The sequence below is a fragment of the Anguilla rostrata genome, chromosome 13, assembly GCF_018555375.3.
Source record: "Anguilla rostrata isolate EN2019 chromosome 13, ASM1855537v3, whole genome shotgun sequence".
Taxonomy (NCBI): Eukaryota; Metazoa; Chordata; class Actinopteri; order Anguilliformes; family Anguillidae; genus Anguilla; species Anguilla rostrata.
In genome coordinates, this window is record NC_057945.1 from 15893815 (window position 1) to 15909178 (window position 15364).

Sequence of the window (15364 nt, forward strand, 5' to 3'; positions counted from 1 at the left end):
CAAAATTGCGTCCCACGCGAGTGTGTATCCGCCTATCCGCTTGCGATCAGCGGGTGGCAACCATGCACATAATGGTTTTGTGTGGTTTGTCGGTATAATTAGATTTTCAGCGGTCATTGTGGATTTTATCGTAACACTGAAGTAACACATTGGAGGGAGAAAGGAAATAATACAACTAGTCGAGTTAAATAGCAAATAGCAGTTTCCAGCTTTGTACAGTTTGTGGTTGGCTAGCCAGCTAAGTTCGGAAGAAGCTACGCAGTGTTACACAGGTTAGTAGGAGTGGCTGGCTAGCTGATGCGAACTAAAATGATTATGAAGTTTAAGGGGATGTATGTATTTGATGTCATTGTGCAATAAGTGGTACTTTTATTTACTTGAATACGTGGTCTTGTTGGAAACTAGCTAGATAATGTTTAGAAGTTAAAAGTGGCATTTGGCTTAATTACTCACGATGTAGCTACCTAATGTTAGCATTTGCTCGCTATGGAGCAAGTGAACGCTCGCTGTATAACGATAAGCGTTTGATTTAGTAATATACTTTACATTGCACTTGACAAGTTCTATTACCTTTTAGCCAGGATTATTTCTAGGTGAAAACAAGCAGTTGTGTTGTTTTAAACTTGTATTAAACGGCAAATAAAAGTGTTCACTTTGAACCTTTGGGACTTCAGTCTGTTATCAAATAATGAAGTTTTTTTAAAAAGCTGTACCAAAATTATTAATCATTATTATTATTAGTATTCATTTAAATACAATTATTGGTTAAGCAAAGAGGAACATATAGGGAACCTGAAAATGCTTAAATGTGCTTGTGTTTTTAAACGAAACTGCATTTTGACCAGCCTTGTCCGTGTCTATTGTTCGGTAAAAGCAATGGAGCCATCAGAAGGATCCACCCCTGATTCAGGAAGCCAGGAGGTAAACCCTGTCTACCTGCAGCAGCTACGGGAACTGGACATTCCCGAAGAGGCTGCAAAGCAGGTAGGCCTACTTGACCTTCAGCTGAGCTGAAAAGGCTCCTGGGTTTTTGGAGCATCTTGCATGTTAGACGTAATGGTCGCTGTCACAGTTGTAGCACCTCATAAATCTATATGATTTATGCCCCAGTCTTATTGCTATACTGGAAAGCGCCTAGAGCAGTGCGCCAGGTATTTCTGCACTTAATGTCTAATTATATTAACTGGTCTGATCAGTTTTGCACTGAACATCTGTAACGTTACCCCCTACTCTGTTCTGAGGCCCCCCCCCAAAAAAAATAAATAAAAATACACTTGGTGTTGTTTATTATAATGTCCATGTATTCACTTTGTGCTTACCACATAAAACAACCCCAGATGCACTGTCAAAACAATGTGGCGATGTGTCAAGCATCTTTTGTCGCTGGTTAACTCATGCAACTGCATGATTTGATGTCACTTCCTTGTGTCTTCTGGACTCATCCCAGAGCTGTCAGCTGCCCTTGACTCACGCTGACGGGGCCCATTTATCGGTCTGCCTATATGCGTGTACCCAATCCACTTTACCTGCGCCTTGCATTGTTGTAGGGTGACAAGCCCATCTGTCTTTATTTTTAAAGGAGAGCAGGACAGTCCACCTGGTTATCTTTGGGTTTTTCCTTTCTTATTGTTTGCTCTATTCAGACGTGCAGGGTATAGCTTGATTCTGACAGGCACAGATCCTGGCAGAGAAGGTAACAGATATGGGGGCCGCAGCCTAGAAAGTGGCGTTTCGGGGATCGAACTCACACCCACCCGGGTGGGGGGTGGGGGGTGGGTGTTGCATATCGAGAGTCGCCTGCCCTGTGAACCGTGCCACCCACACCCCAGCTGTCTTACTGCACTGCGTTTAATTGCACCGTGTCCCGTGACGTTAATGTCGGCTTACAAATATAGGCTTGTGTTGATTTTTTGTTGTTGTTTTTCTTGTCTTCTTAGGCATTGCTGCACACCAGGAATGTATCCGCCGAGGAAGCTGCCATGTATTACTTCAACAAGCTGGAAAACGAGGTGCCGTCATCTCTCCCGCGTTCGCAACAGTGTATTATTGTGCGGTTCTGATTGGTCTGGGTCTAAATAACTTTTCCCTCCCTTTTTTCCAGTACGAAGGTGATGAGGATCTGATGTTCAAGATGGTGTTTGTGGTGAACATGGACCTATCTATGGGGGTGGGGAAGGTTGGTTTGCTGCAGTTATTAAATATCTTGTCTGATAAGATCAGAAATGCAAGTTTTAAGTGTTATGAGATTAAATGTATACTGAAGTGAAAGGAACCAGGTGTTCCATAATTAAAGTCATAGTTGGGGGGTGGAAAATGGCAATTATTTCATAATACAGTTAAGCGCATTCTTTGATATGCCACATTTAAGCCTACTTATAGCTACCTAGTTTGGTGATTTTTATGTCTTCCATAATGGCAGACAGCTGAGGGTTGCAGAAACATTTCAAATGGAAACCAGTTCCTTTTCTGCTTGATACAATTATTCCACCCCATAATGGATTGATGAACGGTCCGAGGCAAGCATGCGTGGGCACCGTACTCCACTCGGGGATGGGCTTCGACTCTGACTCAGACTTAGGCACAGCTCACCGTTACTGCATTTACTCCATCATTTGGCCCAGTGGCTCCCAGGCATAATTAAATGGGCGAGGGCAGCTATACCGTTCAGCTGCCAGCGCAGCTGACTTACCGATCCGTCCTCTGCGCAGGTGGCTGCTCAGGTGGGTCATGGCGCGGTGGGGCTGTACCAGGCCCTGCAGGAGAAGAACAGCTGGAGAGAGATGGCTTGGAAGTGGGACCATGCCGGGTGAGTGCCAGTTTCCACAGGGTGGCAGATCAGGCAGCGGGTAACCAACCAGCAGTCACCAAGCCAGACTATACATCTTCAATCACATTACATAGTTACCCCTTTATGCAGTTGTAGAAATACATTAACGCGCATTGGACTGACATAGAAGACATTCCTGAAGCTCAGTATGGCCACAGAGTTCATAACCCATTTCTTGCTACTGTGTTCTGATAGATATATTTCATAGAAGACAGTTATTGCATTAATGCTGTGTCATGCTGAATGAATAAACTGCCTGCTCCATGTCTTAGAGTTTAGCAGTACCGCAGGGATGTGATATGGTTTGACGTAGCATCCTTGTCACGGTGCTTTCTCTGTACAGGGCAAAGAAGGTGGTGGTTCAGGGCAGTAACATGGCTCACCTCCTGGAGCTACAGGCTCTGGCCATGAGTCTCAATCTGCCCACGTACCTGGTGCAGGACGCTGGCAAGACTCAGGTAGGCTGGCTAACCCTTGGTTGTTGTCCTCATATAACAAGGACTTGGATTAACAGAGTCAATAAAGTTTTTAATAAGTTTTAACTGGATTTTTTCCGCTGATAATTATGGGACCTTTTTGTCCCCAATTTCTGTGGTGTCATTGCATAAAGATCATTTTCCAAAGTGAACTATACATCATGGTTTCCACAGTTTATGTATGACTGTATAACTGTTGTCGTCCTGTATAGGTGGAGGCTGGGTCACGCACTGTTCTGGCCATTGTCGGGGAGGAAGAGATGGTGAACAACGTGACAGGGAGCCTGAAGCTTCTCTGAGAGCCGGGATGCCAGGTGTATGACTGTGCAGGGCTGCAGACCGACCAGCAGAGGGCAGAATCTGGTTACGGCAGAGGGAGTCCACGCGCAATCGTTTAGAAAAAAGAAAAAAAAACGGGAAATCATAAGACACAGCCATTTTTGTTCCGTTCCCTCTCTCAGCCATCAACCGGAGGCAAAAGAAAAGCAAGCCAGCTTGACTCATGAGAAAGGACCAATTTTTACAACCAAACCAGGGTGGCTGCATATCAGAAAAAATAAGTTTACAAAGAGACAGAAGCCAAATTTTGTGGCAAGAAAGAAGCCCAGAATATAATCATTAAATTAAATAAGAAGTTGACAACAATAATGTATCTCATCCCTAGTCTCCTAAATGCTGTTTCCCTTTAGCAGACTGAAAAACACTATTCCCTGTATAATCTTGATTGATAAACCAGTGAGCAAATTTAAAGCAGGATCTTCCTGTTCATTTTACAGTAAAGGTGACCCGTTGTTCTGCTGGGATTGGTGTCATTTCAAGGAAAATAACGACATGATGACGCATGTTAATGCCCATCCTTTAAAGAAGTACAGTGTCTTAACGTCCAGTTCTCAGTATCCTGTTATAGTCTTTGCTGATTACATTTTGTTTGGAGGAAGGAAAAAGTTACATTCAATCTGTTTCTTTACAGTTTTTGGACATTGGGTTTGCTACATTTTATTTATTTGTGCTTCTGAAACCTTGCAAATGTTTGTGCTTTGGAAATTTTTCATGCTGTACAATCCTATTTGACACCACAAAGATCTACGGTTATTACATATAACGGGAGGGGTTGTTGAAATTGCTGTTTTAGTTCAGTTTACAGAACAGATGTGTAACTTCACATGATCTTGATGTGAGTGGAAGACATTGTTTTGATACCTGAAAGGACTCCAGTCATCCTGCATGAACCCAGATGGTGCATAAAGACTATACACTCTTGCATCTTTACAAGATTTTTATGCAAGCGAATGGAGTACTTCCTGGAGTTGTAAATAAGTAGCTAACATACAAAATGCAAGTATCATTTATCTTCTGCCATTTTGTTACTTTCTATAGCCACCTCTTTGTGCTTAAGTGACCATTTTAATGGGTATTGTGGAAAGATTGTTACATCTGAAAACAAATTATTCTACAATATAAAGTGCTGCACTGATATGCAGGAAAAATTAATTTTTAAATGTCCAAAGGTCTTTGTTGCAAGTGATGGAAAAAATGAACTAGTGAAATGTTTGGCAATTTATGTTTAAACAGGAGTGACCTGAATGTTTGTTTTTCATGATTAAATGTCTGGAGTCATTTCCAGTCCATAGGGCCAGATACTTTATGGCTGTTATTTTGACTTATGCATTTGTCATACTTTGCAGTCACGCCATTCAAGAACTGACACCTCCCCTTTTATTTCAGAACCATTCTGATATGGTTTGAGCTCTGGAAAATGTGGATAAATTGACCTACGTTCCTTTCTTTCTGTATATTTACCCCTGTGGCTTTAAGGCACGCAGCAATTTCTATTTAAAATTTGAGAATTAAATAGCAGTGGACAGCAACAGGAGAACAACTGCTCTGACGCCATATTACATCTTGCTTACACCATGTGACCTGACTACATCGGTATGTAGCCTGTTCGCTGTTGGTACAATAGGGCTATTGTGAACGCAGCCTCGGTTTGGCACGGTTGCTGGGATACTTGGAAAGGGGTCCTATATAATAGATATTTAATCACGTGCTCCGCCTAGGCCGCGGAACAAAGGTTATCCTGTTATTACAACAGAATACTTGCCTAGAACGTTCCTCAGGAGGAAATGGCCGTCTTTTGGTTCTATCAGCCAAAATAGAAACATAACTTAAACTTGATTAACCGTGTGAATACATCGTGAAGCTTAAAAAAACATGGGTGCACGAAAATTTACATTTGATCTGTTTAGTTTTAAATGTAGAGACAAAAACTGCGAGCTGCAACCGGAAAAATAGCCGTCATAAAATAGTCCAAGTTCGCGTAACTATCAGCATGTCTCCAATGGCACTTAAATACCCAAATCTATCCTCATTTAATACCGATATATCACGGATTCATAACGCTAGCCGAAAAAAATAAACCTTGTTCCAATTACGTCATAGACATGGGGTATTGGCCGCCCTCCCCCACCCCCACCACAGCATTTTGCTTATTTGGTCACTGAAAGCTTAGAAAACCATTGGCGGTTAAATATTTATCTATAAAGAATAACAGTTAATTATTCATTGAACGAAACAAGACTAAAAGGTTAATCTGTGACTACAATTGAGAGTAGACGTTTTTTACTCCGTCGTTTGCGTAAAATGTATACGTATTCCCTAACAAACTTCTTGGTGGAGCAAGTTCATCCACGTGATTACGGTTAAGGTGCAGCCACGTATTTTAAGGGGCGGGCGGACATGTTATGCGAGGGTACGGCGTTCAAGCGAGTACTTCGGTCAGGGACACAATGCTCTATTAAGTGACTTAAGCCACGAGTTACAACTGTAAAACTATACTTAAGATAACATTTAATGGCAGACTTCTGTAATTACGTACCATCTAACACTGTTTCATATATGGGAAAAGCACCCAATCTACATAGCGAAATATATGACGCCAGCTACCGCTGTGGGCTACGATTCTCATTCGTGTGCAATTCCAATACCACAAAAATCAACCCTATCCAACGGTAACACATTTATGTGAAAAATCTAAAATAAAAACTGGATCGAAACGTTGGCTTCCTTCGAATGCTCGATATGATTGCGACGTTCTGTCCCATAACTCCATATGCTGGCGTGGTTATGGTAGCTTCTATTTCTCATCAAGCCGCTGCAACAAATGACGTTAAGATGACTAGATAGCCAATCCACTTTCTTTCGAAACTTATGACAGAGGAAGGTAGCCAATCGGATTAGAGCATTTTCCTCTCATTCACGTTCAGACAATGATCAGACGGTCAAAAACGTGCCTAAACGCTTGAGACCGTTCGGAAATCGCGCATTTAAACATTTCCACTGACCGTCCTTTGTATCGTGTTCTGCAAACAGTGAAGTCATTTCCAGTGACCAAGATCGAAAGGGAAAAAAAGAACGTATTTTGTATTATGTTGTTTTTAAGTCTATACGGAGATCCATTAACACGGCTCTCCACTGTGTGCACGAAATAAATGCGCACTACATGATCTGCTTGAGGGAAAAATTTGTAACAGAATACCCAGAAAGAGGTTGTCATTTACCCTGTCCAATCTTTTGCTAGATCCTCCTTTTCCATTCACAATACTGTTTAGGTGGGGCTGACCCTACCTCTATGGCGTAGTCCCTGGTTTAAGGCCCCGGAGACCCCGTGTTGCTATGGCTGGCTATGGTGTTAGTATAACGCAACGCAGGGTTTTCCTTTTGCGCTACTCCTATAAATAAACCGATTTTTAAAAGTAGAATTGAACCAATATTATAGTCCCCTAGCAAAGAGTTCATTATTCCACGGCTTGTGTATTAATAACGTGACCAGTGTTCCCAGTTTGTTGATCTGATCCACGTTTTGTTTTTGATTTCTTTCCTAAGTCCACATCACCGCTTCTCGACTCCACTCCTGAAAATGCCACACTGCCGACAGAGCAGGGGCTGCAAACTAGTTTCTGCCACCCCTCCTTAAAGCAGCGACCCGCCCTCTTTAGATGGACAAGTAAAGAAAAAATAGGCGCTGTAACTGTCCAATTGCTCGTTTTTGCCCTTATTTTCTATATTGAGTGACATTATATTAGCCAGTAGTGAAAGAGGGGCGGGACTCACCGGCAAAACCAACCCACTCTTGAGCCCCTGTTGTAAGACCGGGGAAACCCCGTGGTGTGGTTGTGTGTCAGTTTCGCTGAGACCCGCGGTCGATGCCGGTTAGGAGGGGGATGGGCGCCACTGCGAATGTTGAGGACCTGAGATAGAATCAGAGCCTTGTAACACATAGAGCTGCACATCTCCCTTTATAAACACCGATTGTAAATAATATAAAACACCATAATAAACGAATTTAAGCAACGGGAGTTGCACATTGACTTACTGAGGAAGTAATGTGCCCACGACAGGACAGGGAATAAAACTTAAATACCTTGCGTAAGGGGCATTGAGAAGTCTAGTAGGTCCCCTGCAAAGGGAGCTTCCTTTCAGCTCACGGCTTTCAGGAAACACCGAGGTCCGAAGAGGAGGCCTACTTTTGTGATTCGCCTCGATGTTGGATTAATAGTGGATCTGAAATCCCAAGAAGAGGCATTTCGATTTGAACTGGGGTGAAATGTCCTACTAGGTAAGTTTATGTTATTGTGAAACATATTTGGACTGTTTTGGGTTTTTGAAAAATGTTTAGTTATCCTGTAGTTTTCTATCACCTACATGTCATGTAACTAACACGAATTTACTGTGCATAATTCTGTTTGTTGTGTTTCCTTGGGTTGATGTATTCTTGGCTAAGGACTTTATATTTTACTGGCAATTTCACAACTGGCAGAATAATTGTATTTGGTCATGTCCTCGTGTAATGCACAGTAATTCTGATAATGTAAACAATGTACCTTCCTGCGTTTTTTGTTACCTGTAATCTCAAAGTGCATCAGGGTTGTTGACGTGCATTTACATGGAATTGTACAACATGGGGTGAAATACATGTAAATACTTTACATGAAAGCATCTACTAAAGGTGACCAGCTACTGTAGTTGTTCTAGCTATTTAGTTAGCTAGCTGTGTGCCAAGTCCCATGCCTCTCAGATCCCTGGCTATTAAACTTATAAAGGCAAGACTACAATATTTGCACTTCAAGGCTGGTTGTATAATTAAATGAAGTTAGCTTGCCAAAAGATTTTTTGAGTGTTTGCTTTAATCAACTAGCTAATAATATGACATTGGACAAGTAGCTAGTTAGCTAGCTACCAACGTCTGGGGTAGCATATAGCAAAATAGCATGATAGCTAACTTAATAGCAAGGGAGCGTTTCCCAGCTGAAAGCCATATTGATTTCATGATTATTTAACAAATAGTTCTAAAGGTTCTGATTTTTTTTAAAAGAAGCTTGGCAGATAAATAACGTTTAACTTTTTGGACATGATCCAGGTAGGAGTTTCTCTTGCATCCCCATTCGGAATCTAACTGGATACTGCATATTATCAAAACTATGCTAACAGTTAGTTAGCTAGCTGGATAATATTTGCTATACATTTTTTCGTGTTGAAATTCTACTTAATTTTCTCCGTTTCTCTTGTTCCTCTGTCTTAAAATGAACCTGGGGTCTTCTTTTGACAGAACATTATTTACGATTAAGGGTGCAGTTTAACTTGCATTTTTAAAATGTTGAAAATGGTATTCCTTTATTGATATGGCTGTTAAGGACGATACTTGAACTTTCTCTTTCTCAGCTAGCTAGATAGCTCAAAGCTGTGACTTGCTTTTCTCATTCTCCCCCCACCCCCTTCACCAACCCCCCAACCTCAGAAGCGATGAGGAGAAATGGGTGGTATTTGTGAGGGGAGCTCGCGTTTCCTTTTTTAGCCTCCATTTTTATTTCAACAACAAGTGAGACGAAACGAGAGAGACAGAGGGAATGGTGATTAGGCAATGAACAGCTAGTTGTGGATAATTTACAAAACAGTCGCCTTGGAGTCACCACGATCACAGTATCATAAGTGTTAACCACACATTTATGTCGGGTAGCATTGTAAGTAACATAAATGTCCAGCAAACTAGCTACACTGTAACTACACAACATACTGGGAAGGCATATTTCTTTCCTCAAAAGAAACCAAAGTGAAACCATCGTCGAGTTGCTTTAATACTACTTCATTCGGTAATTTTTGGCACATGGGCCTATTTTGGGCTTTTTTTTTTGTTGAATACCAGGGGCCAGGGGATTGATACTTGCTATGAGAAAGTTATCTCACGTCCCAGGATTGGACCAAGTTGTAAACTGAATTTAGTCGATCATTTTGGATGCATTTTGCGGGACATGAATCAAGTAGTATTTTACCTAGTTATGTCCGTATGGGAACAGTCATCTGACGACACCGCAGGCCTATTGCCAGCTGAGAAATTCAGCCAGGCAGTTGTGAAGTGGAATAAGTCCCAAACAGTGTTGGATAAGTAGATTGCTTGTATAAGGTTATGGAATGTAGTTAATTTCTTCGGTTTGGTCGGTATCGTTTTGTTTATCTGTCATACGCCGTTTCAATCGAATTAAGTTCTGGTAGGACCCTCATATTTCAGTGTTTGTGTAAGACAATAGGTGTCTGCAGAAATGCCTGCGAAATGCAGTTGTCTGTAGCTGCTGCGCGCAGCCCCGCTCCGTTGGCCTACGTGCGTTGTGCAGCTGGCTCGCTGCTGTAAAAGGAGGTGAACAAGTTCGCTTTCTGCTGTAGCAGTTTTGTAGCCGTCTGCGGCGCTGGTTCAATGCGCAGGCCTAGCCTAGCGACCGGATGCGCGCGAGGGTGTTCGCAAGCCAGCGTAGCGTCATCGCTGAATTGAAAGTGCAGTTTCATATGAAAGGAGACCACATGTCACATTATACAGTTCCCATAGCTTGATCAATTTATTTCCGTATTCCTCACAGATGTATGTGAGATGCGTTACTAAGGGGCAAATACAGACAAAAAGCTGTTCCTCACAACTAATGTTATGGCACTACTTGGCAAAAATGGCCCCTGTAGAAAACGACTTGTCCCATTTGCAGATCGAATCTTCTTCTGTGTCATGGGAAGCTATTTCAGATGGGTTTAAAGTGCGACGTACAGGCAATTTTTCTTAATTTTTGTTGACCGTCAGATGATCTTACGATAGACGTCTAGAACATCTGAGTATTTGGTGCGCTATTGTGTGGTTTGCTTCGACTCCATTTGAGAACAACAGACTGCGATATAGCTGCGCCATTAAATGTAATGTATTATTTGAAAATGTGTCGTATTACTTGAAAATGTGTCGTATTACAACTAGTTTCATTGTAGCTAGCAAACATTATTGTGACTAGCGTGAAAATGATCTTATGAACGCGATGTAACTCCGTGAATGTATTTAGCAGTGGGCTCTCCTGTAGAGGGAGGGTTAGGTTGCATGTCGTAATGTTCGTGTGAACGAGAACTATTTCTATTAGGAGCTAAGATTTGTGTATTGGATACATCTTTTGAATGCCAGGGGTTATGGTCTATCCATAGAGGAAATCACAAATGTACTTTCAAGACAGAAGAGGGGGGTAAATGTTTATTCTACCTATGCTCAGGAGTGGATTAAGTGTGGTCATTTTTCTGTTGCACACCCTCTGAGGTACCTGTCTCATCAGTTTCACAGTAATGTGTGCTTTGCATTCTTACACTCATACCAAACTGCTTTGGTTACCTGGAAGCTGGGGATTTCCACAGGGAGCAGGATGTAACAGTAATTCACTCCTGGGTCAAAAGCTTGCTCAACCAGAAAGTGGCAGGAGCAATCTGCAGTCTTTTTAAGGGGCAGATTAGCTGTAGCCGTGTCGACTGATTGTAGGCAAAGCAGGAAAAACTAGCCTTCTGGTTTCAAGAACCTGAGTGGCCCACGGACTCTGTAGAGGGTGTCCAAGGACGGGGGGCTGCGGCTGCAGCTGCGAAATGCTTTGGCTGGTAACTATGCAGTAAGAAGTCCCTTCGTGTCTGAGCTGCTGTGGTTCCTGTAGAGCTGCGCTTCATTGGCTAGGACCTGCATTCTCCAAATATATATTCAAGTCTTTTAATAGCTGCTAGAGTTTAGCCCTCTCTTTTACTATTAGAAATATGCCCCCCCACTCTCCCCCTGTGCCCCCCCCGCCGCGCCTCTGATACCCTTGTTATTCGGAATACAGCGTGTCCACAGTGACAAGCCTACTGTACATACAGACTTCTTGTGCTGTTTAGTAAAACACAAAACTTTTATACCAAGCAAGTGTTTAAACGTTCCATCATTGTCATATGTTGGAATTTTGCAGTCTGCAAAATTCAGCCTGTCCACCAGTGTGAAGATTACTCCCCACTCAGCGTTTCAAAGAATAAGCAAAACGTTCCATTTTTCGCCTGCTTCCTCACAGACATTGTTCGTTAATGGTTACCCACGTGCTCTTTAATTTGAATATTGTGTTTTATGAATGTTGATCCATGGTTCCAGCTGTGGTAATTTGAATATGCCTGGGTGTTTAATTTCACATATTAAGATGCGCTCTACAGTAAACCATTTCTCAATACTCTGTCCTGGACAGCGTAATATGTTCCTTTCCTGAAATTACATCCCATTTGGAACTTTTTGTTTTGGAACTCCCCCCCCTCCCCCGAATTCAGCGTTTCCTAAAAGCACGATCCGGCCAGCTTGGGTTTGTTTTCGGACAGAATTCCTTCTCGAGTTCCAAACAGTGGAAGCCAAGCATGTAGATCAGCAGTGTTCTTCAGTTTCAGACTCCATATTGGCCTGCTTAAGAGGGGTTCAGAGAGGAGAAAAACAGGGAGGATTTTACTGGGGACTTTGAAGGAGGTCTGAATTCAGACGTTGTGTCTTAAGGAGCGCGATTAAACGTACCAGATATGGCAGTTACTGTGCTTTCTTGTCAGTATTGCGTTGTCCTGTGATTCCTTATGGAAGACGGGTAACGCTATAGCTTCAGGTTGCGTTTCTCTGTCCTGCGAGGCTTGTTCTTGAATGCTGGCTGTGAAGTGTGTAGAATTTCCCCCGAAAGAGGGCCTCTGTCCTTTCTGAAACTTTGGGAGATCTGAAGGAATGCTTAGACAGAAAGGTTAGCCTGTCATGTGATAACATTTTGCAAAATGGATTGCTACGTACTAGCACGCGTGCGCACACACATACACACACACACACACTCAGCACACATGGAAGCAGGCATCTATGCATACATATATAGATACACAAGCACACACACACACAAACCTGAAAATGAATAGCACTAACATTGAAAGCAAACATTGAACACTTTCTTATTTAGCCTTACTTTTTGTGCGTATGTGAGTTTGTGTAAACATGCATGTGTGTGTTTCTCTGTGAGCGCAAGGGTTAGTGCGGTTATCCATGTGTACGAGTCAGTGTATGTATGATCGTGTGCTTGTGTGTGTGTAAGTCTGTATGACCATGTGTGAGTGAGAGTGCGTGTGTCTATGACTGTGAGTGAGAAGGTGTGCGTGCATGTGTTTGTGCATGTGTATGTATGACCACGTGTGAGTGAGAACGTTTGTGCGTGTGTTCGTGTGCGTGTATGACTATTTGTGGGTGAGAATGTGTGTGTGCGTGTATGTGTGCGTGTGTATGTATGACTGTGTGACCGAGAGTGTATGTGTGTGTGCGTGTGTGTATGACCATGTGTGAGTGAGTGAGCGTGTGTTCCTGTCTGTGTGCGAGAGAGAGAGAGATAGCGAGAGAGAGAAAGAAACTTTGACCCTCCGTACAGTGTGAATGCGGAGATGTTTGCGATGCACGCTGTGTGTAAGGAACAGGATGCTGGCCCGGCTCCAGGAGAAGGACAGGATTCCAGCAGAGCGCCGACTGCATCGGGGGGGGTGGGGGGGGGGGAATGCTTTAACACTGAATGGAAAAAAACAAGCCCGTCTTTTCTCCAGTTACACGCTCGCTCAGATTCCTCCAGTAGCACCTCCAGCACCACACCAGTTACTGTCGCTGCAGACACAGCGAATCCACGTCAAACCCCCACGCCTTGCTTTTATAATGAAGCCATGATCTTTTTTTACACGCATTATCAACATCACTAACCCCACCCCCAACCCTCCCCCCCACCCCCCATCCCCCACCAGCAAAAAGAGGAAAGCGCGCTACGTGGCTCAGATCCCTGGCCGTTACGGGGCTGCTGCTGACGGCCCTTCGCGGTGCCCGTCTGCCGGCGGCTCGGCAGCGATGACGTGTTGTTCGTGCGAGAGCCCTTTGGCGAGAACCTGTCGGTGCGCTCCGGCGTGATTGCGCTCGCGCCGTCTGCGGCCGGAGCCGCGGGTAGCTCCGCCTCCTGCGCGGCATTTTCTGTCGCGGACGCGCGGCTCTGACCGTGGCTGGCCAGGGCTCAGCCCTTTCATCTGCCAGCGTAATGAGAGAGTGTGTGTGCGCACGCGTGTGTGTGTGTGTGAGAGTGAGTGCGCACGAGCTCGCCTGTGTCTGTGTCTGTGTCTGTCTATGTGTGTGTGCGTACGCATGTGTGTGTGCGCCTGTGTGTGTGCGCACGCGCTTGTATGTGCACCTGTGTGTGTGTGTGTGTGCGTGCGTGTGTGTGTGCACGGCTTGTATGTGTGTGTTTGTGTGTGTCTGTGTGTGTGTGCACGATTGCATTTTCATGGTTGTGTTTGCTTGTGTCTGTGGGTGTGTGTCTTGTTTCGTATTCTGTCTGTTAGTGCTTCTTCGTCTGGGGGGTGGTGTGTCTATGTTTATTGTGGTGCGGTGTGTTACGCTTTCGTGGTGGTGCGCGGTCTTCGCGTGCGTATTGCTTGTACCGCGTGTGTGTACCTTGTGTTCCTGATGGGCGTTCAGCCTTCGTGCGCCTGCTCTTCCCAGCGCTGCTGTGGCCGCCTGGGGCTTCTCCTAACAAGGTGTTTACACAGCTGGACTCCTGCCCCCTGCTGCTCGCTGTTGCCGGGGGCCCTGGCCCCTGAGGTGTTTTCCAGGGACTTGCAGAGGCTCATGGGGAGGTCTGTGGGTTTTTGTGTGGAGTGGAGGTGTGGGAGAAGGGGGAGGGAGGGAAGGGGCAGAGGCGATCATCAACTCGCGATACCGCCTTATAAAAGGGCTTGTGGGTGCTGTCCTTTCATCAGTGCAAATAACTGGCTCTGTTACCGTGAGGCAAGAGAACATGCATGTGCACACACACACACACCCGCCCACATCTGCACACACACGCATGTGATATTTTGGATGTAAAGCAGGCCTTTTCTGCGCTCCCTTTCTCTGTGAAAAGCAGCCAGTCCCGTTTAAAACTGGAGTTCTGTTCCTTTTTTAACAAACCCATTTTTCTGGGTGCCACGCAAAAAAACAGAGGCGTGGTGTTTGTTCGTTCCCGGGGTTGGGAAACGCTGGTATCGGGCGTGTGTGCTTTAGAGGGCGTCGTCCCTCCATGCTAATGCAGATGACCGGCGCGCTGTGAGCACGCTGACTGGGACTGCGTGTCCGAGCGAGACAGAAGAATGACGGACTGCGTTGGCGCAGAGCGATCGGCACGTTTCTGAGCTTTAGCTTCGTGTTCCAGACGGATTCGCACCTGAAGCCAAGTTTCAGTCCGGGGGGGTGAGGGGGGGGGGTGGGGGGGATTGGTCGGCGTGGAATTACAGCCCCGTTTCTCTTCTGAAACCGGTTAGGTCAGATTGAAGGAATGGAGAGCCGGCGACCTTTGTTCCATTTCACACTTCCTCTAGCGCGCGAGCGGGAGAGCGCGCGTCACCCAGCGGCCTGTCCTGCGGTCACGTGACCACCGCGCCCCAACGCTCGTCCCTGTTCGGTAACCGGACTGCGGCGGGAAGGAGGGCGGCGGGGTTTCGGAGAAGAGAGCAGGGTAACCGAGGCGACGGGTTCAGGGCGTACGTTGCAGCCTGCTGGTGACACCGCGGTGACGCCCGCCCGCCCCAGGAGGAGGCTCCGGCGTTCTCATTACCGCGGTGGAGGCGCGGCCCCTCCCTTATCTGGCTGCTGATTGGCTTCACGGGCCTCACGGTGGCCATTTGCTCAGCGACTCCCCGGCTGACGTTCTTTGCCGAAACCAGACTCCGCAGATAT

At 45.0% G+C, this 15364-nt stretch overlaps 2 protein-coding genes across 7 annotated transcripts in view; both read left to right on the top strand.

Annotated features, from left to right (window-relative positions):
• The first annotated feature begins 22 nt into the window (after positions 1 to 22).
• si:dkey-19e4.5 (UBA_like_SF and PTH2 domain-containing protein) lies at positions 23 to 4929 on the top strand. Its single transcript, XM_064305418.1, has 7 exons — positions 23 to 272; positions 875 to 984; positions 1938 to 2009; positions 2102 to 2176; positions 2709 to 2806; positions 3171 to 3285; positions 3516 to 4929. The coding sequence occupies exons 2-7, from the start codon at positions 877 to 879 to the stop codon at positions 3600 to 3602; spliced, it is 555 nt and encodes a 184-aa protein (XP_064161488.1). The 5' UTR covers positions 23 to 272; positions 875 to 876; the 3' UTR covers positions 3603 to 4929.
• A 2535-nt stretch (positions 4930 to 7464) lies between these two features.
• The window catches only part of setd5 (SET domain containing 5), a 39850-nt gene continuing 31950 nt past the window's right edge, over positions 7465 to 15364 (top strand). For 3 of the 6 annotated variants that reach the window (XM_064305395.1, XM_064305399.1, XM_064305400.1), the window contains exon 1: positions 7465 to 7918. The gene's annotated coding sequence lies outside the window, so the exon portion shown is untranslated. Of the gene's footprint in view, positions 7919 to 7972; positions 8720 to 8796; positions 9321 to 15364 lie in introns of those variants that run through there. The other 3 variants (XM_064305402.1, XM_064305397.1, XM_064305396.1) reach the window with 3 other exon arrangements.